Source organism: Adiantum capillus-veneris, chromosome 10 (genome assembly GCF_014529385.1).
Source record: "Adiantum capillus-veneris isolate H3 chromosome 10, ASM1452938v2, whole genome shotgun sequence".
NCBI classification, from domain to species: domain Eukaryota; kingdom Viridiplantae; phylum Streptophyta; class Polypodiopsida; order Polypodiales; family Pteridaceae; genus Adiantum; species Adiantum capillus-veneris.
Window position 1 is genome coordinate 3,010,880 of NC_140940.1, and position 27,017 is coordinate 3,037,896.

Here is a 27,017-nt window from a genome sequence, read left to right on the forward strand (position 1 = left end):
CCTCACCTTTTCCTTTCTTCCCCACTCTCCATGCACCTGTATGTGTAGCTTCATAAATTCTCATGCGTTTCAAGAGTTCTCTCACTCCCTGTTCTACATTTCCAATGTCCTCAAGTTGTGTGACATGCACGTGGAGAGCTCTAGTCTTCCTCTTCAGCTCTTCCTCAATGGTCATATTGATAATGGTGGCTATCGGGGTAGCTTCAACCATCTTGGCTTTCCCCTTCTTTGCAACCTCAATCCATTCTTCAGCTTCAGCAGCCTTCTTTTGCGTTTTGATGAGGACATCCACCCATGAAGTGGTTGTTCTCGACTTCTGCTCTTCCTCTTCTTGGAGTGTTTTCACGTGTTCTCTGATCTTCTTGAGTTCCTTGATCACTGAGGGCTGAATTTTTGCCTCCTTACCTGTAATATTTTCACTCTTACAAGCTGCTAGTTCTCCCTTCAGTTTTCAATCAATGTATCTTTTGCACTTGAGCGTTTTTCCATATTCAATTTCCAGGTCTCATTAGCGGCTAAAGCCTCATGTAACCTTTTTTTACATTGCAGCTTCTATTAGCAGCACCTCTCCCCTCACAATGGCTTGCCTCTCCCCTTTCAGTGCCATGTACATCTCATCACGCTTACCAAGCATCTCTTTCCTCGTATGTGCATACATAGCATTTCTATAATTCTCCACAGTTGCATACATCTCTTTCTCCAAGTCTCCCCTCATAAGGTTCAACTCCGTCTTAATCATCGTTTGTACCTTCTCAAATATTACGTCATCCTTTACCTTGGATGGTTTTCCTACTCTAAGAGAACCAGGCGATAGTGTGCTGTCTCGACTTTTCCGCCTAAATGTGACCTTCGCTTTGGGCGGTGTTTGAAATGCATCCGGATCAAAAGTATTGTATGGTTTGTCCATTATCTATGATATGTGCAACCTATAGAACATGTGCTAGCCAGCAAGAACCTCCCTTGCCTCTATGCCCTTAGCACTTCTGCACCCACACGCTGCCCGCTCCACGTTGCTTGTGTGTTGCCCGCTGGCTGTGACATCTGAGAGGCCTTCACTTCGTGCTGCCTACAAAGAGAAACCTCCACTTTGTGTTGGCTGCAGAGAGAGGCCTTCAGTGCAGCCAACTAGCTCTAGAAATTGATGAAGCATTTCCACATGGCACACAAACATGTGAGTCCGTACAGCTACATTCTCTGTCCAAGAGTCCTCACGAACATATACATAACAGGGTGCACTCTGAATTTCTGCAAAGATATATACCACAATGTGTATACATCTTGTTGCATATGCCATGTGGTGGTGTCATAGAGAACTTGGCCGACGGCCACAGAGTCTGTATCAAGTCTATCACCCCCAGGTCTCCCGTGTGGTGAGAGAACTCGAGAGCTTGAACATGGAGCCAGTTCATCATTGTATGCATAGTCCACTATGTCTGCTGATCGCTGCCACACAACGGGAAGGAAAAACCAACCGCTGTGTCTAGGGCCTTTGCTCCTCTGGCTGCCAGAGACAAAGAACTTGGCCAACGGCCACAAAGTCTGTATTATGTCTGTCACCCCGAGGTCTCCCGTGTAGTGAGAGAACTCGAGAGCCCGAACATGGAGCCAGCCCATCATTGTATGCATAGTCCACTCTGTCCGATCCCTGCCACACAATGGGAAGGAAAAACCAACCGTTGTGTCTAGGGCCTTTGCCCCTCCGGCTACCAGAAACAAAACATGTACTGTGAAACAAGCCACTTTGAGGTCTAGAGAAGAGTCGCCGAGAAAACGTATAAAGTCGCACTCAAAGAAATCGCAGCGGTGGCGGATATCAAACTCGTCGACCTGCAAGGGATTTCCGCAAAAGGTGATGCTTGCACTGTAAGGTGCAGCGGAAGTGAATGTTGAACTTTGCTCAAGATGAGTGCTCCGAATTGTGCTCAAGGTTCCTTTTACTTACGTGTCACGTGACACATCCAACCCTATGTGTCCGTGGACAAGCTACAGCATGACCAGGGTTCAGTTCAGTCAAGTCAGTCTAGAATAAGAAGTGATGTGGCACTTTTGTGAGTCTGTTCGCAGACCGTGCATGTCCAGACACTTAGTGTAGATGCATATCCTCTGGTTGCACACATCATGATCATCAGCATTCCCATCAGAATCCATTTGGGGAATTTTCCAGTGCATTAAACCTATTTTTTCTATTTTTGACATTTTTCACTTATTTATTAAGTGACTTTTGTTGGGAAGTACAATTTTGCTAAGTTTGTATATAAGCAAACCTAGCGCTAGCACTTTCTGGCAGAAGAGGCAGCAGGAGCACTCGCTCAACAGGCAACTTCTCAGCAGAACCCAAGAGGCCTAGCGTTTTCTGCATCAGCAGGACAACCCTAGCATTTTTCATCTACAAGACCAGCCTTGGCGATTTGTGCACAGCAGATCAGCCCGGCGTCAACACGACACAGCAGATCAGCCTAGCGTTTTGCATTTGCAGGACATCCGGCGACAGCAGAAGACAATTTCAGCCCTAGTGTTTTTGGTTTGCATCACAACCTCAGCGTTTTTGCAAATCATCGCGACGGAACATCAAGAACCACCAGCGTTTTCAGTTTTCAGCCCTTAGACACCGCAGATCAAGTCCCAAACCTCGCAGATCTCACCTTCCCGCAACAGTTCCTCGCCGCACGGTCAGTTTCCGCAATGTTTACAGTTCCAGCCCGGAAAATGCAGATTTCAGCATCTGCGTTTTCAGCGTGTCGTCGTCGCATCGACATTGTCATCGACATAGAGTCAGAATTCAACAGATACAAGATTTGCAGATTTCAGCCCTTAGCGTTTTCAGATTTCAACCCGTCTCATCGTCGTCCTCATTGTCGTCACAACATCGTCGGCAAGTCCAAGCATTGTAGAGATTTGTGCAATCATAAGTAGACCGCTCTCGCCATAGAGAGTGAGGCCTTCGAAGGAGGGTTCTACAACGTCTCTGGTGTCGTATTCTCTTCTCTATCTCTCAGTCTCATGCACTTCCATTCACTGTGTCCATTCACTTTGTTTGTGTCCATTGCACTCTCTCACTAAAGGAACGGAAGGCTCTCCCTTCCGTAAGTAAAAGGAACCTTGAGCACAATTCGGAGCACTCATCTTGAGCAAAGTTCAAACATTCATTCCGCTGCAACTTACATTGGTATCAAAGCTTTGGCAGTGTTCTGTATCACTCAAGGAAAGAACCACAGGAACCACATAAGTTTTTTGCTTGTTGCGGTCGCACGAACCCAAGTTCGCTTGGGCGTGTCGATTTCTAATCGTGTTTTTGAAGAGTGACAGGAATCCCAGGAAAGAAGGGCTTGTCCAGCCTCCCCTTGTACCTCTTTTCACTCATTGAGAGCGGACCGTGCACTTAGCCGCCGGCCAATCGATGTGAGGTGGGAAAAAGCAACCTTAGTGTGAGCGCAAGGCCACTAAGGGGTGCGCCCGCGGAAAAGAGCAAAACTTGGGTGAAGAGAAGATCCTTCTCTAACACAGATTTCAAGCTAAAGAAGAACCTCAAGACTCGCAAGAACCTCAAGAACTCAAGAACCCGAAGAACCAAGATCCCCAAGAACCCAAGTTCCTCATGAACTTAAGAACCCAAGACCACAAGAACCTACAAGAACCCCAGACTTCAATGGATGGTCATCACTCGAAGCGGAATGGATACTTTGCTTGGAGGTGGTGAGCATGGGAGTGGCGAAGAAGAGTTTTCCTCACCAGGAGGTTTTTCCGACCCTTCCCCATCTAAGCCAAGGATTGCACTAACTCCTATGAAGGAGTTGTCGCAGATGATGATGGACAGTCAGCTAGAAAGCGACGAAAAAATGGCAGCCATAGAACTGAAATACGAAGAACGAATGGCAGCCATAGCACATGAACGCGAAGAAAGATTGGCAGCCATCGAGCATAAGTACGAGCAAGCACGCTTGGAAGTCAAAGAAAGACGAGCCAAATTTGATCGCGAGAACAAAGCAAGAGCAGAAGAATTTGATCGCGAGCACAAAGCAAGAAAAAAGGAGAGCGACCAACGCATGAAAGAGTTCTTGCGACTCTTTTCAATTGTGCAGGCGCAGTTTGAACGGATTCAGGAGAAGGAGACTCTCTCAGTCTCTTCTTCTTCAAAGCATGACACAGGATTTGCATGATCATAAGCGTGATGATTTGATTGCTAATGATGAGCATGATGATTTGGATGACAATGACAAGCATGATGATTTGCATGATCAAGATGTGATTTCTCACAAGCATGATGAGTTGCATGAAAAACCAATCTTGGCTCTCAAGTCGAGGTCCACAGAACTCCCACAGGAAGAACCGATCTTGGCTCTCGAGCCTAGGTCCAAAGAACCCTTACAGGAAGTATTATGTGTTCGCATGATTAGTCAACACGCATTGTACGAGTGTTTCATTCGTGATCGTTTCCTGTATTTTTGTCAGCGTCTTTATGTGATCCCTTTTCCTAGGCATGCCATATTGTATGTTGAGCACGTTTTACTCATGAATGAGCACAAATGTATGCAGATTTTTCATGAAAAGCTGAAAAGTATGCATTCACGGAAGTCACATTCCATGTCTCTTCCTTGCGACGACACAATTGTAGAAAGAGCACATGAAAGTATGAGCACCAAGCATGGGCATTTCAGTTGTGAATTGCCACAGTTGATTGATTTAGATCAGAAATACAAGATTCGATCTCATTGTTTGCGTGTATGTGATGAACGGTTTGGCACTCCGTCTCTATGTTCATCGACATTGCATGCACAGTCTTTTAGGAAGACAAAATTTTTTCCAGTCACTTTACATGGAATAGGTATGTTCATGGTTTTGTGTTGGTTTCAGGAATTTTCAGCCATGGAAATTCTTGAAGAAGAAAGAAGCATGACTCTAGACGAAGTTGAACCATTGAAGGAGACTCAGAAGACTTTGTGTCGCTTTTGGCGCGGCCCAAAGAAGAAGGCATTGCAGACCTTTATGAAGTTCAAGTATCGCACGACACACACCTCAGAGTGGGCCGACGAAGAGTCCTTTCGAGGATTCCGGATGCTACTGGCGATCTCCCTCGACGCCATACAGTTCGGTACCAGTACCTCCCTTTGAAAAGGAGGGGATGTCACGTGACACATTCAACCCTATGTGTCCGTGGACAAGCTACAACATGACCAGGGTTCAGTTCAATCAAGTAATTCTAGAATAGGAAGGGATCTGGCACTTTTGTGAGTCTGTTCGCAGACCGTGCATGTCCGGACACTTAGTGTAGATGCATATCCTCTGGTTTTTGCAGATCATCGCGACGGAACATCAATAACCACCAGCGTTTTCAGTTTTCAGCCCTTAGACACCGCAGATCTCACCTTCCCGCAGCATTTCCTCGCCGCACGGTCAGTTTCTGCAAGGTTTACAGTTTCAGCCCAGAAAACGCAGATTTCAGCATCGGCGTTTTCAGTGCGTCGTCGTCGCATCGTCGTCATCGACATAGAGTCAGAATTCAGCAGATACAAGATTTGCAGATTTCAGCCCTTAGCGTTTTCAGATTTCAGCCTGTCTCGTCATCGTCCTCATCGTCGGCAAGTCCAAGCATTGTAGAGATTTGTGCAATCATAAGTAGACCGCTCTCGCCATAGAGAGTGGGGCCTTCGGAGGAGGGTTTTACAATGTATCTGGTGTCGTATTCTCTTCTCTATCTCTTAGTCTCAAGCACTTCCATTCACTGTGTTCGTTCACTTTGTTTGTGTCCATTGCACTCTCTCACTAAAGGAACGGAAGGCTCTCCCTTCCGTAAGTAAAAGGAACCTTGAGCACAATATGGAGCACTCATCTTTAGCAAAGTTCAAACATTCATTCCGCTGCACCTAACATTACGGAAGGGAGAGCCTTCCGTTCCTTTAATGAGAGAGTGCCATGGACACAAACAAAGTGGTGAACATTGTGAATGAAGGTGCCTGAGACTGAGAGATAGAGAGAGAAGAATATGACACCAGAATGTTGTCAAACCCTCCTCCGAAGGCCCCACTCTCTATGGCGGCAGCGGTCTACTTATGATTGCACAAATCACTACAATGCTTGGACTTGCCGACGATGTCGACGACGATGAGGACGACGACGAGACGGTCTGAAATCTGAGAACACTAATGGTTGAAATCTGCAAATCTTTATCTGCTGAATTTTGACTCTATGTCGGTGACAATGTCGATGACGACGATGCAACGACGACACGCTGAAAACGCAAATGCTGAAATCTGCGTTTTCCGGGCTGAAACTGCAAACTTCACTGGATCTGACCGTGCGGCGAGGATCTGTTGCGGGAAGGTGAGATCTGCGAGGTTCGGGACTGTTACTGTGATGCATGACTGCTGAAAACTGAAAACGCTGAGTCTAGGGTTGATTCTGTCGCGAAGATCTGCAAAAACACTGAGGCTGATTTGCAAACCAAAAACGCTAGGGCTGAAAATGGGTCCTGTTGCAAACACGCTGTGGATCTGCTGGTGCAAACCACTAACGCTAGTGTTGATCTGTCCTTTGCCGTCGCCAGGCTGATGTAGATGCAAAAACGCTGGATGAGCTGGGTTCTTGTCCAAAAACGCTAGCTCTTCTGCTGTGATGCAAAAACGCTAGAGAAACTTGGGTCCTGCTGAGAGGTTGCCTGTGAGAAAGCACTCCTGCTGCCTCTTCTGCCAGAAAGTGCTAGCGCTAGGTTTCTATATATACAAACTTAGCAAAGTTGCCCTACCTACTTCCCAACAAAAGTCACTTAAAAATAATAAGTGAAAAGTGTCAAAAATAGGGAAAATAGGTCTATGCACTGTAAAAATTCTCTTGATTGGTTCTGATTGAAATCTGATGATCATGCTGTGTGCAACCAGAGGATATACATCTAATCTAAGTGTCTGGACATGCATGGTCTGTGAACAAACTCACAAAAGTGCCAGATCACTTTCTATTCTAGACTGACTTGATTGAACTGAACCTTGGTCACGCTGTAGCTTGTCCACGGACACATAAGGTTGGATGTGTCACGTGACATCCCCTCCTTTTCAAAGTGAGGTACTGGTACCAAACTGTATGTCGTCGAGGGAGATCGCCAACAGTGTCTGGAATCCTGGAAAGGACTATTCGCCAGCCCACTCTGAGGTGTAAGTCGTGCGATACTTGAACTTCATAAAGGTCTGCAATGCCTTGTTCTTTGGGCCGCGCCGAAAGCGACACAAAGTCATCTTGAATGCTTCCACTTCGTCTATAGTCATGCGTCTACCTTCTTCAAGAATCTCCGAGGCTGAAAATTCATGAAACCACTTCCAACACAAAGCCATGAACATACCCATTCCATGTAAAGTGACTGGAGAAATACTATTCCTTCGAACAAACTGTACCTACGATGCAAATGAACAAAATGACGGAGTGCCAAACCGTTCATCAAACACACGCAAGCAATGGGGTTGAATCCTTTTATGAGCCATCAAAGAACAACACATGTGCAGAAAAAAAAAAACGCGCTCCCTACTGCTCCCCCCCCCCCCCCCCCTGCTGCCCCTACGCTGCCCCCTATTCCCCGCCGCTCCTGAGCGCTGCCCCACAACCGCCCGTGTCTCCCCTCCTGGTTTCGCGCTGCCCGGCGGCTGCCTTTAAACCCCCCCCCCCCCCCCCCCCCCCCCCCCCCCCCCCCCCCCCCCCCCCCCCATCCCGCTTGCGCACATTATCCGTCTGCTCCCCCCCCCTCCCCCACCACCCTTCCTGCACATTGGCTCGTGTAGCACTGTTCTTTTTGGGCAGTGCTCGGCGCTCGTCTGCAGTCTCTCTCCTCCGCTCGTTCGCTTCGCCACAGCAGTAGACACAGATGGAGGCTCCAGCTCCGCCTCAGAGGGACTCGCCCGAATCTCCCTCGCCCGACCCCGCTAAGCCCACCATTCGGCTTGCTCTTTCGCCGACAGAGCAAGTGAGCCTTGCCACAGAGGTAGAGTGATTGCAGGCGACTTCTGTCATCTGCAAGATTCTCGGCACCTGACCTAGCAGAGGAGAGCTGCGTGACCTTCTCCAAGCCAGCCTTCTCGCAGAGGTGGGCAAGATCCTGGACGTGCAGATACGCGGACGAGGCTACTAGTAGATCAAGTTTGAGACCTCCGAGATGGCGTCCAAGGTCATTGCCATGAGTCCACTGACCATTCGAGCAGCACGTGCCCACTTTCGACAGTGGAGACATGGTTTTGACCCTGCTTCAGATGTTCTAATAGAGGAGGCAGACATCCCCATCTCAGTCTACTTTCCGGGTTTGCGGAGGGAGTACCTACCACTTTTGTCCAGGAAGTCCGACATCAGCCATGTTGCGCATAAAGGGAGAGTTCCAACAAGTTCAGCACTGGAGAAACGAAGTAGCACATGCGGGTTGGCTGGTTGAGCATGAAGGATTGCCATTCGCTGGAGTTTATTTTGATCAAGTGAGTGAGTTCACATGGGCTTTAAAAAATTTGGGTTTATTTGGGAGAGGCCGGCCAATGTAATAAACCTTTGGTTGCGTTTTAAATGTTTTACATTGCTAATGCTCTTACATAAAATAAAAGACAAGCGACCAGATTCAGGTGCCAGCGTGGGATGTTTTTGAGCCACAGCCCAGTGAAGAGTTTTTTAATGCTTTTACGAAGGGGCAACCAGCAGCCAACGAAATGTTTCAGCCCAGCGCTTGGTGAAGCGGGGTGATGCTTGGGAAAGGGTGCGGCAGCCACGCGATTCAGCCCAGCAAATGGCGTGAAGGGACATGTCTCTTGCGAAGAGGTGCATCCACATATGGTGAAGGGGCATGGCAAGAGAGGCACCGCAAGACGCAATCGGTGAAGAGGCACCTCGAGGAGGCACAAACGGCTACCAAGAGGCATAGCCCGATGAAAGGGTGCCGATGAAGAGGTGCATCGCGAGGCTTCCATCAGGAAATTTTCACACGTACATTGGATATGCCATCCCTCCGTACATATATCTGTATTAAATATGTAAATGGTAGAGTTTAGGAATAAGTTGGTAGCTAGTATGCCATCTTTCCTCTGCTTCCATACAACTCTGGGAAGGGGGTAGAGTGTAGCGGCGAGGGTGAGAGGCTCACAACCTTAGGGTCCCGAATTTTTTTTTGCTCTGATATCACTCTAAGGATTCTAGGTACTAATCCTTAATTAAGTACTTAAACTCTTAAGTACTTAAACTCTTAAGTACTTAAACTCATGATTAAGACTTAAGAAACTTGAACTGTACTCAGAAACAAGACTCAAAAGACTCTGTGTTTGATTGATTGAATGACTGCTACAAGGGCTCCTTATATAGGAGATGAAAAGACACAAATGAAAAGACACGACTTTAGATGTAAAGATATCCTTTTGGCGAAGAGCTGCAATCTATTCGGTGAAGAGTTGCACCCGTAGAGCAAAGAGATGTGACCAGTCGTCGAAGGAGTGTGGCTTTTGGCGAAGAGGCACGTTTCTTGGGCGAAGGGGTGTGACCATCCAAGCGCAAGGGTCCTCCTTGGCATGGCACTTCGCATATCTGCAACTACGAGTAGATGTAATACTGCAACATAGTCACAATCGTGACATTGAGGGTCTTGAGGTTCTTCAGGTTCTTCTTTCGCTTGCAATCTGTGTTAGAGAAGGATCTTCTCCGAGTTCTGCTCTTTTCCACGGGCGCACCCCTTGGCGGCCTTGCGCTCACACCAAGGTTTCTTTTTCCCACCTCACGTCGATTGGCTGGCCGCTAAGTGGATGGTCCGCTCTCAATGAGTGAAAAGAGAACAAGGGGAGGTTGGACAAGCCCTTCTTTCTTGGGTTGCTTGTCACTCTTCAAAAACACGATTAGGAATCGACACGCCCGAGAAATCTTAGGTTGCGTGCGACCGCAACAAGCAAAAAAAAATTATGTGGTTCTTTCCTTGAGTGATACAGAACACTGCCAAAGCTCTGATACCAATGTAAGGTGCAGCGGAAGTGAATGTTGAACTTTGCTCAAGATAGTGCTCCGAACTGTGCTCAAGGTTCCTTTTACTTACGGAAGGGAGAGCCTTCCGTTCCTTTAATGAGAGAGTGCAATGGACACAAACAAAGTGGTGAACACTGTGAATGAAGGTGCTTGAGATTGAGAGATAGAGAGAGAAGAATACGACACCAGAATGTTGTCAAACCCTCCTCCAAAGGCCCCACTCTCTATGGCGAGAGCAATCTACTTATGATTGCACAAATCACTACAATGCTTGGACTTGCCGACGATGTCGACGACAATGAGGAGGACGACGAGATGGGCTGGAATCTGAGAACACTAATGGCTGAAATCTGCAAATCTTTATCTGCTGAATTCTGACTATATGTCGTGACGATGTCGATGACGACGATGCAACGATGACGCGCTGAAAAGGCAGATGCTGAAATCTGCGTTTTCCGGGCTGAAACTCCAAACTTCGCTGGATCTGACCGTGCGGCGAGGATCTGCTGCGGGAGGTGAGATCTGCGAGGTTCGGGACTGCTACTGCGATGCCTGACTGCTGAAAACTGAAAACGCTGAGTCTAGGGCTGATTCCGTCTCGAAGATCTGCAAAAACGCTAAGGCTGATCTGCAAACCAAAAATGCTAGGGCTGAAAATGGGTCCTGCTGCAAACACACTGTGGATCTGCTGGTGCAAACCACTAACGCTAGTGCTGATCTGTCCTTTGCTGTCGCCAGGTTGATGCAGATGCAAAAACGCTGGATGATATGGGTTCTTGTCCAAAAATGCTAGCTCTTCTGCTATGATGCAAAAACGCTAGAGAAACTTGCCTGTGAGCAAGCGCTCCTGCTGCCTCTTCTCCCAGAAAGTGCTAGCGCTGGGTTTCTATATATACAAACTTAGCAAAATATCCCTACCTACTTTCCAACAAAAGTCACTTAAAAATAATAAACGAAAAATGTCAACAATAGGGAAAATAGGTCTATGCACTCTAAAAATGCTTCTGATGGGTTCTGATGGAAATCTGATGATCATGCTGTGTGCAACCAGAGGATATGCATCTAATCTAAGTGTTGGACATGCACGGTCTGCGAACAAACTCATAAAAGTGCCAGATCACTTCCTATTTTAGACTGACTTGACTGAACTGAACCCTGGTCATGCTATCGCTTGTCCACGGACACATAGGATTGGATGTGTCACGTGACATGCACCAAGAGGGGCGTCTGCAAGTAGGGATGTTCCTTTCTCGCTAGGCGGCTCATGGAAAATGCAGTGCCAAGAGACCTCCGAGTTTCCTAAGAGTGGCTTGTCCCTTGGGCCGGCGTCAGGGCATGGGAGGGGTCAGAAGACGAGGCGGAAGGACTAGCTGGAGGGATGGGGGAGGCGGAGGGGGCGGGTGGAGGTGGAGAAGTGGGGATAGGAGGTGGGGTGGAGGGGTTGGCGGTGGCGAAGCTGAGGTGGAAGGGAGACTCGGTGGCTCATCTTGTTGTAGAGGGTCAAAATGGTTCCTTGTGGGAACCCATTGCTATTGGTCTGGTGCAGGCTGACCACCGGGGGCGCCAAAGACTGGTGTGCATGTCACTGATGACGAGAACCACGAACCTGCTGCCAGCCATCATTTGCTTGGGCACTGTCTCAGAAGAGGTACCTGCCTGTGCTCCTTGCATCTCTTCCTGTCGAGCCTGGCCAGCCTTGGTAGGCTGCGTTTGTGTCGAGGTCCGATCCTCCTCCGTGGACAGGCCTTCGCAAGATGGCCCATCTGTCTGCAAATGAAACACTGATTCGGGAGCCTCAAATACTCCACGCTCTACTGGAGCCCACCATTCACCCGAGGTAGCCTTGAGCCAGAACATGTCCGTAGGTATGTTTGCTGCCCTGGCAGCAACTGAAGCCAACGTGAGTGGGGTCTCCAAGATAGTCCCAAACTCGGAAGCAATCCTGGATAGAAGCGGGAGTTATCTCTCTCAGATTGGGGAAGCAAAAGTAGCGAGTGCTTAATATTTAGATGATTTTGAAAGACACCATGACCATTATCTAGTGCAATTATTCTGATAGCGGAGCCCACCATTCACCCGAGGTAGCCTTGAGCCAGAACATGTACCGTAGGTATGTTTGCTGCCCTGGCAGCAACTGAAGCCAACGTGAGTGGGGTCTCCAAGATAGTCCCAAACTCGGAAGCAATCCTGGATAGAAGCGGGAGGTATCTCTCTCAGATCGGGGAAGCAAAAGTAGCGAGTGCTTAATGTTTACGATGATTTTGAAAGACACCATGACCATTATCTAGCGCAATTATTCTGATTTTGTGTATTTTGTATTCATAGCATCAGTATTTTCAGTCATTTATTGCGCAGTCTTTCAGTTGAAGGTTCCTTTTAGTTTCATCTACCTTATTTGTGCATGCCAACATAAAATTTATGTTCCATATACAAGTCCTTATTAAGGGCAGGAAACCCTAAGAAGTTTTGACACACAATACTTTTGACAAGTTTTAACCACATGAATTATTTTGTATAATGATACTTTCTTTTGTATACAGCATGTGCAGTTGCCAATTCCAGTTCCACAAAGAGGAGAAGTGCTGGTCAAGGTTGAGAGTGCAAGTGTGAATCCTATAGACTGGAAGGTACAGAGTGGTGCCTTGAAGCCGTTCTTGCCATCAAAATTCCCATATATACCAGGTTCCCTTTCCTACTACTAAGAAAATCTTAATAGCTTCTTTTTATAAGTTCACGGCTTTGTTATGATGATCAAGCGATGAAGTTATGTTAGAAGAGCCATGCACCTTGAGCATGCAAAAAGAAAACTCTCTTAATGCAAGGGTATGGTCTTGGTGAGGTAGATAGTCCCTTGGAGTGAAGGCTGTTAAATCCCCTTGCACATTGAGAAATCTTTTCCGTGATTGTAGACCGTACCAGAATAGATACCTTGTCAGATGAAGAACTCCATAGGCACCATGATTGCTCAAAATCCCTTGGAGGATGTCATCATTAGTGCCAATTGTCGTCTTCCTACACTTTCTGACAAGGGGAGTACTAGAATAAATGTAGGACTCTCTGATTCAGTATAACCAATTACCAGGTCATTACCAACATTATTTATTGAAAATGGGGTACGTGACCGTGTTTAGGCCTGTTTCAAAAAGGAGTCTTATCATGTATGGCAGGACAGGGTGGGCAGCCATGCACATGGGTGGTGGTTAATGGTGTACAGAAAGTGATATATGTAAATGAGGTGTGTGAGGGTAAGGGCTTCTGAAATTCTTATTGCCTAAGTTCTTCACATACAACACAGCATTCGTGCTTTCCTGAATATCGAAGGTGGGCTTTAGTCCAGATTATGAGATTTATGGAGGTGATCGACAGAATTCTGGCTAGCCTGATCTGTCAAGATTTAAGACCAAGTGAAAGTCAGATAGCCTTGGCAGTTTTCTGCCTTCGTTGAATGCAGTTGTACTTCATGTCCGAGTTACACCTGGGCTTGGTGTAGTTAAGAAGCCTGCCAGTTTGTTTTTGTAGCTCTATTGTTGCGATACATGAGTGGAGTGTTTCTATGGGCCCTTCATGGATAGAGGTTTGAGAGCTTGCGAAATACACAAAGTTGGTGTTCCAAACATTTACAGAAACAATGAGCTTGGTCAATTTCGTTGAAATTGGTTTGCCCTTATGCATAGAGACTGCAACTTATTACAAGCAGAAATTTATACTTCACCTTTTTCTGCACACTAGCAGGATTTTTTTCTGCACAAAGTTTTCTATTGTTGCGTTGATATTTTTTTTCTCAAACAGAAAGAGTGACTTCGCTGTGATATGATATTTCAGGAACGGACATTGCAGGTGAAGTTGTGGCTGTGGGATCTGGGGTCACTACACTCAAGAAAGGGGATAAAGTCTTCAGTTGGCTTGGTCTGGGGGTAATCTGTCTAGTAGCTTTTCAGATTCGAATCATGGTCTGATTGTTGGTCTTGGAAACTAAGGAAGGAAAGATCTTTTGGCAGGCTGGGGGTTCTCTGGCAGAGTTTGCTATTGCTCCTGCCAAAAGCACAGTGCAAAAGCCACAAGAGATTGCATCCATTGAAGCATGCTGTTTGCCTGTTGCTGGGCTAACAGCTCTTCAATCCATACGGGATTATGCTGGGATAAAAGTTGATGGTAATAGTCAAGCTAATCTGCTTATTACAGGTGCTTCAGGGGGGGTTGGGCTGTATGCTGTTCAGGTATCTGCATTTTCTCTCTCTTTTTTGTCATTTTTCTGTTGAATAGCACTCAATGAGCCAAACAAACAGTCCACCATATATAGCCACTCTCCCTCTCATGATCGGACACGAGAGTATAAAATTCAAAGAATACCCAATGTAATGGAGAAAGAATTTTGAGTAGAATTCCTCATCATGCGTTATTGGCATGCTGAAACGTGCACTGTTCTTCAATGATGTTCAGGCATCATAGAGAGCAATGTCTGAACAAAGTATGAAAAATCTGGTAAATATCCTTCAACACCTCTTAGACATGGGAAAGCAAGTGAACTGCTAATGCTCGTCTGCATCAACAAGCGAGAACCTGCATGATTTCTATGCCTGGCCAGCCAAATTAGTGGATTTCTTTGTTTTGCAAGAAAAGAGATCCTTCCATTAGTTAATGGTAACTTCCCCGAAGGCTACAAACCACCTCTATGAGAGGGCTACAATAGAAAACATGGGGAGACTCTCCCAGTGAGAAAAAGTATGTACAATGAGAGCTAGATCACGAGATGGGAGGAGGAAAAAGCCACACTGGTGGCCGGTAGTGCCATCTAGGCGCACCTTGAACCATGGTGAAGAAAGGCCTTGGGTGCCATAGTCGCAAGAAAGCCTCTCGGCGCTCCCGCACGCGGTCGGAGCTGCCCTGAAGTCTCTCAAACTGACCCCTGAGTGTGTGAGAATCAAACTTCCATCGGGGGGACCTCCTCCTTGCCGGAGCAAGCTTGGGTTCTACAGTCACATTATGGCAAGATCTTTGAGGCTCCTTTACCTCCCACACAGGAAGCCTGCCAAGCACGTCACTTGTTTCTTTCGCATGTTACTTCCATTCTTTCGATACAATAGGCTCAAGACTTGGAGGTTGCTTTTACTGAGTCGGAATTATATGCCAGCTTGCTTGATTTGGGCCGTTGGAACTTGGAAAGCTCCTGGTTGGGATGGTCTTATTGTGGAATTCTTCTTGTCTTTCTGAAATGATTTTAAAGTTGCCATTGTTCATAATGATGAATACGGCCTGGGAGCAGTAACAGTTGCCCTCCTCTTGGAAAGAAGGCCTCCTTAAGTTGATACCTAAGCAAGCACTATGTGAAGAGTTCTCTCATTGGAGACCACTTACGCTAATGCCTGTGGAATACAAACTGATGACTAAAATGATCGTTAATTGTCTCAAGGGCTTTCTGCATGAAGGTCTACATCAATCTCAATATGGCTTCATTCCGCGCCGTCAAATTACTAATAACCTTGCCAATATCATCATAGGCATGTAATATTCGAAATATACTCAACAGGATGTATTGGTCATGCAGGTTGACTTTGAAAAGGCTTTTGATACTATTCTTTGGGACTACATTGCAGATACTACAAAACAGTTGGGCTTTGGGCCCAAGCTTTCCTGCCTAGTCTTTTTCTTGTATGCACATAGTTCTTTTGCGGGTTTGTTGGATGGTTTTTTCACAGACCCTTGGCCTATGGGACGATTGGGTAAGGCAAGGTTGTCCTCTCAGTGCTTTGCTCTATGCGATCTCTACTCACCCCCTGCTTGTGTATCTGGATTTCTTGACTTCTTTTGGTGATTGCATGGTCTTGCGCTTTCATCTGGGAAGTATTTTGTTGGTCAAGCCTAAGCGGATGACTTTTTGTTTATGCCTCGCAATCACTATGATGATGTGGAACTGATTATGCATTCTCTTCACTTGTTTGGATTGGCGGCGGGTCTCAAAGTCAATTTTTGCGAATCCAAGTTATTGCCTTTGAATGAGTATGATTGGCATAAGCTATTATGGCGGGGGAGATTGTCCCTCCGCATGTCATAGTTCGCAATCTGGGTTATCCGTTGGCTTGGAATGTATCGGCTGCGCATAAATCGGACTGGGTGCTTTAGCGTCTGAATTCTAAGTCATTATTGGAAATTGTCCACTTGGCCACTACATGTATGTCTCAGGGTTTTCCAGTGCATTCTCATGGCCTATGTGCATATTTTCTTACCCTTGTTATCTTTAACTCGGTTGCGCTTGCAGTCCCTTATGTCTTCTTTTTTGGAGCACTTCTTGCGCACTTCATTTCACAAAAAAGGTCTCCGACTTTTGTCTCTAGAGAAGTGTTCTCCCAAGCACCTTGTCGGGTTGAATATTTTGGATTTGTGCACTCATGTTTTGGCTCGGAAAGCTACGTTGTTACCAATCTTGGTGCAACATCAACAGCCCTGGACATTTATGGTGTCACACATGTGTGAGCATATTGTTATGCCATCCTTTGGTCATTGGCAGCCGACATATCGGGAGGTTATTTTTGGGCAGCTTGAAGGACACATTCCAAGATGCCCCTTTGCTTCTTCTCTCATTGTTGACTGGCAGGTTATCACCTCGCATATGCAATGGCATGGTCGCCAACACCTTCGTGGCAATTCCCTTCAATTAAAGAGTTTGCATTGGAGCAAGGCTTTCTCATCGACTTTTCTTAGCGGTCTCCTCGCCATGCCTATTTTCTTTTGCAAAAAGGAATATGCCAAGTGCATCATGTGGTGGATGATATTGGACATGTTCTTTCATGCTAATGCAATATCTCGCTTTTGCTTGGGGCACCATTACTCTTCTCTGTGGCGCGAGATTTAGAGGATGCTTGCTGATTTTCCTCTATTCCTCCTTTGAATGTGGACTCACGTTTTTCTGATTGGAAGGTTGCTGACTTGAGGCTAGATTGCATTTCTTCTGTCAATGTTTATGCTCTATTGCAATCTGCTGTGTGGTCCCTCTCGAGGTCAGCCTTGTGGTGGAAGTGAACCTTGGCTAGTATCTAGCAGAATCATCTACCTTTGAAGGAACATATTTTCTTGTGGTGCTGCTTGGTGGGAGTTTTACCGCCTGGCAGCTTGTTGCGTGCTCGGCATATTGCACCCTCTCGTTGCTTCAAATGTCATGATGGTGAGGAGATTGTGCCGCACTTATTGTGGGCCTGTTGCTTCTCCCGGTCCTTCATTCGACAGAAGTCGGCTGCTCTTCGGTTGCGTTTTCCTTCTGCCACTTTTCACAGACGGTTTTGGATTTTTGGGGTGCTTCAGTCTCTAGAGTCCCAGTTTACAGTCTTTTCTGGTTGGGTCAGATTTTGGGTTTTGTGGACCATTTGACACCATCGCAACTCCTTAATGTTTCAAAGCATTTCTGTTGACCATTTCCCTACTTCAAATTTTTGTTGGGTTAGGCGTTGCATTTTGCCTATGATGCTGGGGACATCACTCTTGATGCCTATAGGATTTATTTTGACTGTTTCTAGCCCTTGGAGCCCCATGTTTCTCCACTTTTTGTATCTTTTCTGCTTGGTGGGTTATCCTTGCTTTGAGGTTTTCCACTTGTAATTTACATCAACAAGATTTACAGAAAAGTGTGTATCAGCTCCAGCCAAATGTCCCGAACAGTCTCTGCCGGTGGAACAATCCGAGCCTCGAAGATGCGGAAGCAACAGGCCTGCCAAATGAACAAGACTGTTAGGCCGCAGATGAGCTCCCAACACCACTCTCTGTCATTGAACCACTCCTGAGGGATGAGCTCTGTGGCAAGTTGCAGTGTAGGTCGACTCTCCTGGATCACTATCATCCTGCTGGTGGAAGCCAACTCAAAATGGAGTACTCGGCCCGTGACAGTGGACCAAGATGCAACACTCCAAGTGTATTGTCAGGGTGTAGAAAGGGCTGGCATCAACCGAAGAACCCGAAGCCAGACCTGTTGTGCCATGGGGCAGTCCCACAAACAAATATCGTCGACTCTCCACAAGATGGGCACAAGCTGTACATGTTGCCAAAAAGCCGCTGTGTACTAACCAGCTCCCAACTGCTGTAGCCTTGTGCGCTACCAACCACTGAAACATAGTATCTCTCCTTGGCTGCCTTCTGTCCCACAATCGCTCCCAAAAACTTGTCAAGAACTCAGTTGTGAGACTCTCCTGCTTCCAGTGAAGTGTTGCAGCTGGGCGAGCCTCTCTTTGTGCTGTCAGAATGTGTCGCCCCAGACGCGTTGTGTACTGGAAGAAAGGAACCCCTGGGTGATCAGTTTTAGTGAAGGGATCCCGCCAGAACCACTCTCCCGGGTCCCACTGTACTCGTACTAGAGGACGGCTTTCCCAAGCCCAAAGCCGCAAGTGTCCCGACTCAAGATTTGCTAGGTCAGGATCGATGACACAGGTCCTCCCACAAAGGCCCACAACTCTAATCCTCTAAAAACAGCACTCCGCAACCTGTGGTGGCTCTATTGAGACTCTATGAAGCTACCCCTTCCCATGAATCTCGAAAAACATGTGGGCCACTGTCTCAAAGCAAGCCCTAATTGTAATGAGGACCTCCAAGCGCGTGAAGGCCCCCAACCATCTAGGACTTGCTGTCTCAAGAGGGGTGTGCCACTCAACTGGTATAGACTCTGTAATATATCCCGACACATGCTCTGAACCCCCCGTATGCCTCGTAACTGGATGCTCTCAACCTCCTCGGGAAGGTATGAAAGTTGTAGCCAATCACCAAACGTGCAGGTTGGACTCTCTGCTGTAACAAGGACGGGCACCATGTCACGTGACACATCCCAACCCTATGTGTCCGTGGACAAGCTACACCACAGCAGGGTTCAATCAGTCCGATTAGTTTAGAATAGCAGTGATCTGGTACTTTTGTGAGTCTATTCGTAGACCGTACATGCCAGTCACTTAGCATAGATGCATATCCTCCGGTTGCACACAGCATGATCATCGGAATTCCCATCAGAATCCATTGGCATCAGTTAGGGGAATTTTCCAGTGCATTTAGCGTATTTTCCTATTTATTGGTATTTTCACTTATTATTTTTAAGCGACTTTCCAACAAAAGTAGGTAGGGCAATTTTGCTAAGTTAATATATAATTGCAACCCAAGTTAGCACTTTTTGGCAGAAGAGGCAGCAGGAGCTTCCCGCTCAAAAGGCAACTTCTCAGAAGTAACCCCCAGAACCTCTGGCGTTTTGGATTTCCCCATCCTCGCCTACCCTCCAAGACCTGGCGTTTCTAGCAATACTTGATCGCCAGCCTCCCAGCACCCTAGCGATTGCAGATCCCTGTCATCGCCAGCTGATTCATCAGCATCAGCGTTTTTTGCTACTTCAGCCATTAGCGTTTTTGTCTTCAACAGGCTAGCGTTTTTGGCAAGGTACAAATTCCGCCAGCGTTTTTGGTTTCAGCACCTAACTGCCACAGATGCCCATGGTTTCAGCCCTAAGACACAGTAGCAGAACTCCCCCTAGACAGTTGCAGATGTTCCCCCATTTTCAGCCATAAAAACACAGCCAAAACAATCATTTTCAGCCACCAAACAGTCCCCGAATTCAGCGATTAGAAGATCCCAGATTTCAGCCATCAAGTTGTCGCCGTCACCACCGTCGTCGTCATCGGCATAGTCCCATTGCATCAGTCCTTTGCATACGCATTGTACACCTTTGTGCAATCAAGTTAGACCACTCTCACCGACGAGAGTGGGGCCTTCGGAGGAGGGTTTTACAACCTCTCGGGTGTCGTATCTCTTCTCTCTCCTTCTCTCAGTCTCATTCACTTGCACACACAATATCCACTCACTTTGTTCGTGACCACAGCACTCTACAAGACGGAAAGCTCTCTCTTTCCCTAAGAACTAAAAGGAACCTTGAGCAATAAAGATCACTAATCTTGAGAAAATACAACATTCATTCCGCTGCACCTAACATTGGTATTAGAGCTTTGGAAGTGTTCTGCATTACTTAAGGAAAGAACCACAAGAATTTTTTTGCTTGTTACGGTCGCACGAACCCAAGTTTATGTGGCGATTCCTAATCGTGTTTTGTTGAAGAGTGACAGGAATCCCAAGAAAGAAGGGCTTGTCCAGCCTCCCCTTGTGTCTCTTTTCACTCATTGAGAGCGGACCGTGCACTTAGCGGCTGGCCAATCGACATGAGGTGGGAAAAAGCAACCTTGGTGTGAGCGCAAGGCCGCCAAGGGGTGCCCCTGCAGAAAGGAGTAGAACTCGGGTGAAGAGAAGATCCTTCTCCAACGCGATTTGCAAGCGAAAGAACACCTCAAGAACCCAAGATTCTCACGAATCAAGGACCTCAAGAACCTCAAGACCCTCAAGAACCCAAGTTCCTTAAGAACCCAAGACCCGCAAGAACCCAAGTTCCTCATGAACTTCAGAACCAAGAACCCACAAGAACCCACGATTGTAGGATGATCTTCACTCGAAGCGGAATGGATACTTCGCTTGGAGGTGATGAGCATGAGAGAGGTGAAGAAGAATTTTCCCCACCAGGAGGTTTTTCCGACCCTTCCCCATCTACGACAAAGATTGCACTAACTCCGATGGAGGCTTTGTAACAATTTTTTCTGAAACAGAAGTTAGAACGAGAAGCAAGAAATGCAGAAAGAAAGCGTGAACACGAAGAAAGAATGGCAGCCATAAAGCATGAGTACAAAGAAAGGAAAGCCGCCTTGTTCCGATTCTTTTCTCAAGTTCAGGCACAGATGCAACAGAATCGGGAAAAGGAGACTTTCTCATTCTTACTGTCTCCACAGCATGACACACAGGATTTGCATGATTGTGTGAAGCATGATGATGGTTTGATTGACAATGACTTGCATGATGATTTGAAGCACAATGATAAGCATGATGATTTGGATGCCAATGATTTGCATAATGATTTGGATGACAAAGACAAGCATGATGATTTGCATGATCAAGATGTGATTTGTCACAAGCATGATGAGTTGCATGAAGATGATGTGATTGTTCACAAGGATGATGTGTTAGTGGGCATTCCATGTCTCTTCCTTGGCATGAGACAGTTTCTGAACGAGCGCATGATAGTACGAGCACAAAGCATGGGCATTTCCATTGTGATTTGCCACAGTTGATTGATTTCGATCAAATAGAAAAGATTCGACCTCATTGTTTGTATGTGTTTGATGAACGGGTTGTCACTCCGTCTCTATGTTCATCTACATTGCATACAGTCTTTAGAGAAGACCAAATTTTTTTTCCTTCACTTTACATGGAATGGGTATGTTCATGGTTTTGTGTTGGAGATACTTTCAGGAATTTTCAGCCATGGAGATTCTTGAAGACGAAAGACGCAGGACTCTAGACAAAGTTGAAGCAAGGAAGGAGATTCAGAAGATTTTGTGTCGCTTTCGGCACGGCCCAAAGAAGCAAGCGTTGCAGACCTTTATGAAGTTCAAGTACCGCACGACCCACGCATCAGAGTGGGCCGGCGAAGAGTCCCTTCCAGGATTCCGGATGCTGTTGGCGATCTCCCTCGACGCCATACAGTTCGGTACTAGTACCTCACTTTGAAAAGGAGGGGATGTCACGTGACACATCCCAACCCTATGTGTCCGTGGACAAGCTACGATGTCACGTGACACATCCCAACCCTATGTGTCCGTGGACAAGCTACACCACAACAGGGTTCAGTCAGTCCGATCAGTTTAGAATAGCAGTGATATGGCACTTTTGTGAGTCTATTCGTAGACCGTACATGCCAGTCACTTAGCATAGATGCATATCCTCCGGTTGCACACAGCATGATCATCGGAATTCCCATCAGAATCCATTAGCATCAGTTAGGGGAATTTTCCAGTGCATTTAGCCTATTTTCCTATTTATTGGTATTTTCACTTATTATTTTTAAGTGACTTTCCACCAAAAGTAGGTAGGGCAATTTTGCTAAGTTAATATATAAGCAAACCCAAGTTAGCACTTGTTGGCAGAAGAGGCAGCAGGAGCTTCCCGCTCAACAGGCAACTTCTCAACAGTAACCCCCAGAACCTCTGGCGTTTTGGATTTCCCCATCCTCGCCTACCCTCCAAGACCTGGCGTTTCTAGGAGTACTTGATCGCCAGCACCCTAGCGATTTGCAGATCCTTGTGATCGCCAACAGATTCATCAGCATCAGCGTTTTTTGCTACTTCAGCCATTAGCGTTTTTGTCTTCAACAGGCTAGCGTTTTTGGCAAGGTACAAATTCAGCCAGCGTTTTTGGTTTCAGCACTTAACCGCCACAGATGCCCACGGTTTCAGCCCTAAGACACAGTAGCAGAACTCCCCCTAGACGGTTGCAGATGTTCCCCCATTTTCAGCCATAAAAACGCAGCCAAAACAGTCATTTTCAACCACCAAACAGTCCCCGAATTTAGCGATTAGAACATCCCAGATTTCAGCCATCAAGTCGTCGTCGTCACCACCGTCGTTGTTATCGGCATAGTCCCATCGCATCAGTCCTTTGCATACGCATTGTACACCTTTGTGCAATCAAGTTAGACCACTCTGGCCGATGAGAGTGGGCCTTTGGAGGAGGGTTTTACAACCTCTCGGGTGTCGTATCTCTTCTCTCTCCTTCTCTCAGTCTTATTCACTTGCACGCACAATATCCACTCACTTTGTTCGTGACCACAGCACTCTACAAGACGGAAAGCTCTCTCTTTCCCTAAGAACTAAAAGGAACCTTGAGCAATAAAGATCACTAATCTTGAGAAAATACATTCATTCCGCTGCACCTAAAACACCATGTGTCAACGGGAAAGAACAGACTGAAAAACTTTAAGCACTTCACGTAACACTGAACTGAAAGAGATGCAATATTTCTTGAACTTAGTACAATACCAGTACTGCATCCTTTGTACCTTCCCGTAGAAGCATGCCAGAGAATGAGCCCTCTACACATATTTAAAGGCCCTTGGCCTTGAAAAGCAGTTAAATGAAAATCATTAAACTCTAAAAGCATCTGGCCCAAAAGCTAAAAAGCTGCGAGCGCAAAATATGGAAATCCATACAGCTGCCATGTCTGCACCTGCAGCGTAAAATGCGGTATTCCGTATTGTCTGCCACTTCAACATGAAAGTGTAAATTCCGGACTATCCATACAACTGCACGTCATCATGGCTCCACACAATTGAGTGTGTGTGTGTGTGTGTGTGTGTGTGTATGTGTGTGGGCTTGGCTTTATTTAATCTCTTTAGGTTACTTAGGCCCCATCGGACGGGGTCCCATAAGTTGGTGGGAACTCTTCTTTAAAAATAGGCCGCAAGCGAAAGAACCGCAAGAGGAACTCTTCTGCTGTGATTCAAAAACACTAGAGAAACTTGGGGTCCTGCTGAGAAGTTTCTTGTGAGCAAGCGCTCCTGCTACCTCTTCTGCCAGAAAGTGCTAGTGCTGGGTTTCTATATATACAAACTTAACAAAATTGCCTTACCTACTTTCCAACAAAAGTCACTTAAAAATAATAAGTGAAAAATGTCAAAAATAGGAAAAATAGGTCTATGCACTGTAAAAATGCTCCTGATGGGTTCTGATGGATATCTGATGATCATCCTGTGTGCAACTAGAGGATATGCATCTAATCTAAGTGCCTGGACATGCAAGGTTTGCGAATAGACTCACAAAAGTGCCAGATCACTTCATATTCTAAATTGACTTGACTGAACTGAACCCTGATCATGCTGTAGCTTGTCCACAGACACATAGGGTTGGATGTGTCACGTGACATCCCCTCCTTTTCAAAGTGAGGTACTTGTACCAAATTGTATGGCGTCGAGGGAGATCGCCAATAGCATCCGGAATCTTGGAAGGGACTCTTCGCCGGCCCACTCTGATGTGTGGGTCGTGTGGTACTTGAACTTCATAAAGGTCTGCAACGCTTGCTTCTTTGGGCCGTGCCGAAAGCGACACAGTCTTCTGTGGCTCCGTCGATGCTTCAACTTCGTCTGGAGTCATGCTTCTTTCTTCTTCAAGAATCTCCATCGCTGAAAAGTCCTGAAATCACTTTCAACACAAAAACATGAACATACCTATTCCGTGTAAAGTGACTGAAAAAATCTTGTCTTCCTCAAAGACTGTGCATGCAATGTAGATGAAGAAAGAGACGGAGTGCCAAACCGTTCACCACACACACGCAAACAATGAGATCGAATCTTGTCGTGCTGATCTAAATCAATCAACTGTGGCAGAACACAATGGAAATGCCCATGCTTGGTGCTCATACTTTCTTGTGCTCTCTCTACACCTGTGTCGTGCCAAGAGAGAGACATGGAATGTGATTTCCTTGGGTGGAAACATTTTATCTTTTCATAAATCATCCGCATACATCCGTGCTCATCCATGAGTGAAACGTGCTCAACGTACAATATGTCATGCCTAGGAAAAGGGATCACATAAAGACGCTGAATAAAATATAGAAAATGATCACGAATGAAACACTCGAACAATGTGTGCTGACTAATCATGTGAACAGATAATACTTCCTGTGAGGGTTCCTTGGACCTAGGCTCGAGAGCCATGATTGGTGCATCCTGAGGGGGTTCTTTGGTCCTAGATTTGAGAGCCAAGGTCGGTTCTTCGTGATTGATCAACTCTGCAATGAAGTTAGCTTCACTAGAGAAAGTATTAACTAACACATCATCCTTGTGAACAATCACATCATCTTCATGCAAACCATCATGCTTGTGAGAAATCACATCTTGATTATGCAAATCATCATGCTCATCATCATGCAATTCCTGTGTGTCTTGCTTTGGAGAAGACGAGACAGAAAGAGTCTCCTTCTCCTGATTGTGTTCAAACTGCGCCTGCACAATAGAAAAGAGTTGCAAGAACTCTTTCATGTGTTGGTCGCTCTTCTCTTTTCTTGCTTTGTTCTCGCGATCAAATTCTGCTTCTCTTGCTTTGTCTTCCAAGCAGGCTTGCTCGTACTTACGCTCGATGGCTGCCAATCTTTCTTCGCGTTCACGTGCTATGGCTGCCATTCGTTCTTCGTATTTACGTTCTATGGCCGCCATTTCTGCGTCGCTTTCTAGCTTACTGTCCATCATTATCTTGTCGAAAGCTGCCATAGGATTTGGTGCAATCTTTGGCGTAGATGGGGAAGGGGGAGGGTCGGAAAAACCTCCTGGTGGGGAAAATTCTTCTTCGCCTCTCTCATGCTCATCACCTCCAAGCGAAGTATCCATTCCGCTTCGAGTGATGACCATCCACTGAAGTCTTGGGTTCTTGTGGGTTCTTGCGGTCTTGGCTTCTTAAGTTCACGAGGAACTTGGGTTCTTGGGGGTCTTGGTATTTGAGTTTTTGCGGTTCTCGAGGTTCTTGCGGTTCTTCTTTCGCTTGCAATCTGTGCTAGGGAAGGATCTTCTCTTCACCCGAGTTTTGCTCTTTTCCGCGGGCGCACCCTTTGGCGGCCTTGCGCTCACACCAAGGTTGCTTTTTCCCACCTCACGTCGATTGGCCGGCCGCTAAGTGCACGGTCCGCTCTCAATGAGTGAAAAGAGGCACAAGGGGAGGCTGGACAAGCCCTTCTTTCTCGGGTTACTTGTCACTCTTCAAAAACAAGATTAGGAATCGACACGCCCAAGATGACTTGGGTTACGTGTGACCTCAACAAACAAAACAAAATTTATGTGGTTCTTGTGGTTCTTTCCTTGAGTGATACAGAACAACTGCCAAAGCTCTGATACCAATGTAAGGTGCAACAGAAGTGAATGTTGAACTTTGCTCAAGATGAGTGCTCCGAACTGTGCTCAAGGGTTCCGTTTTACTTACGGAAGGGAGAGCCTTCCGTTCCTTTAGTGAAAGAGTGCAATGGACACAAACAAAGTGAATGGACGCTGTGAGTGAAGGTGCTGAGGCTGAGAGATAGAGAGAGAAGAGAATACGACACCAGAGATGTTGTCAAACCCTCCTCCAAGGGCCCCACTCTCGATGGCGAAAGTGGTCTACTATTGATTGCACAATCTGATACAATGGCTGATGCCATGATTCTAAATGCTTGCTATGTCGATGTCGACGGTGTGGACGATGAGGACGAGACTATGGCTGAAAACTGAATGTTGCGAATCTGCAACTGTCGCACCAAGACAGGGCTGATCTGCTGCCGTCGCCAACGGCGGTAAATGCATGCAAAAACGCTGACTGTTCTGAGGTCAAAATCCGTAAAATATGGACTGTTGTATGGCTGAAAACTGTCCAAATCGCTAAGAGTGGCTGAAATCTGCTGCTTCAAAACGCTGAATATGGCAGCCCCAAATGCTGATTATAGTTGGCCAAAAACGCTGATTAGCTGCTGTTAAAAAACGCTGGCTGTGGCTGTGAATTTGCTGATGCAACACTGCTACTGGAGACTCCAATGCAAGGCTGAAAACGCTATGTGCAGAGGCTATTCCTTGCTGAATTTTCTGGTTGGAAAAGGGCAATGCAAGGGGCTGGAACCGCCAATGAAAGGGGCTGAAAATGCTGAGGCTGTTGGAGAGAAAACGCTGGTGTGTTTGGCTCCAAAAACGCCACATTGAAGGGTTCTTGTTCTTACTGAGAAGTGACCTGTTGAGCAATGCTCATGCTGCCTCTTTTGCCAGAAAGTGCTAACTCTGGTTTGCTTATATATTATCTTAACAAAATTGCCCTAACTAGTTCCCAACAAAAGTCACTTAATAAATAAGTGAAAAATGTCAAAAATAGGAAAAATAGGTTTAGCTTGCTCGCTGCTGTTGTCCACTCCCGCTGCGCCATCGCCATAGCCTCCCCCCTCCCCCCCCCCCCCCCCCCCCCCCCCCCGCGTGCTGCCCGCTGACCTCCCTCGCGCTGCCCTCAGCCCCCGCTGCCCCCCGCTCGCCTGTCCCCTCCCGCCTGCCCTCAGCCCCCGCTACACCCCCTCACGCTGCCCTGTTCCAGCCAATCCGCCCGCCCTCAGCCCCTGCTGCCGCCGCACGCCCTCAGCCCTCAGCCCCAACCCGTTTTATTCCCCCCCCCTTTCCCGACTCGGCCCGTTGACCCATCAATTTTGGGCCCTCCCCCTCGGTT

The 27,017-nt window shown here is 46.7% G+C and overlaps 1 protein-coding gene across 1 annotated transcript in view; it reads left to right on the forward strand.

Annotated features, from left to right (window-relative positions):
- Positions 1 to 27,017, forward strand: part of LOC147448377 (chloroplast envelope quinone oxidoreductase homolog) — an 81,085-nt gene that overhangs the window by 35,145 nt on the left and 18,923 nt on the right. Inside the window, exons 2-4 of the mRNA XM_086521016.1 lie at positions 12,501 to 12,642; positions 13,783 to 13,874; positions 13,959 to 14,177. Of these exons, the coding sequence (XP_086377142.1) occupies positions 12,501 to 12,642; positions 13,783 to 13,874; positions 13,959 to 14,177 (453 nt within the window). The remainder of the gene's footprint in view (positions 1 to 12,500; positions 12,643 to 13,782; positions 13,875 to 13,958; positions 14,178 to 27,017) is intronic.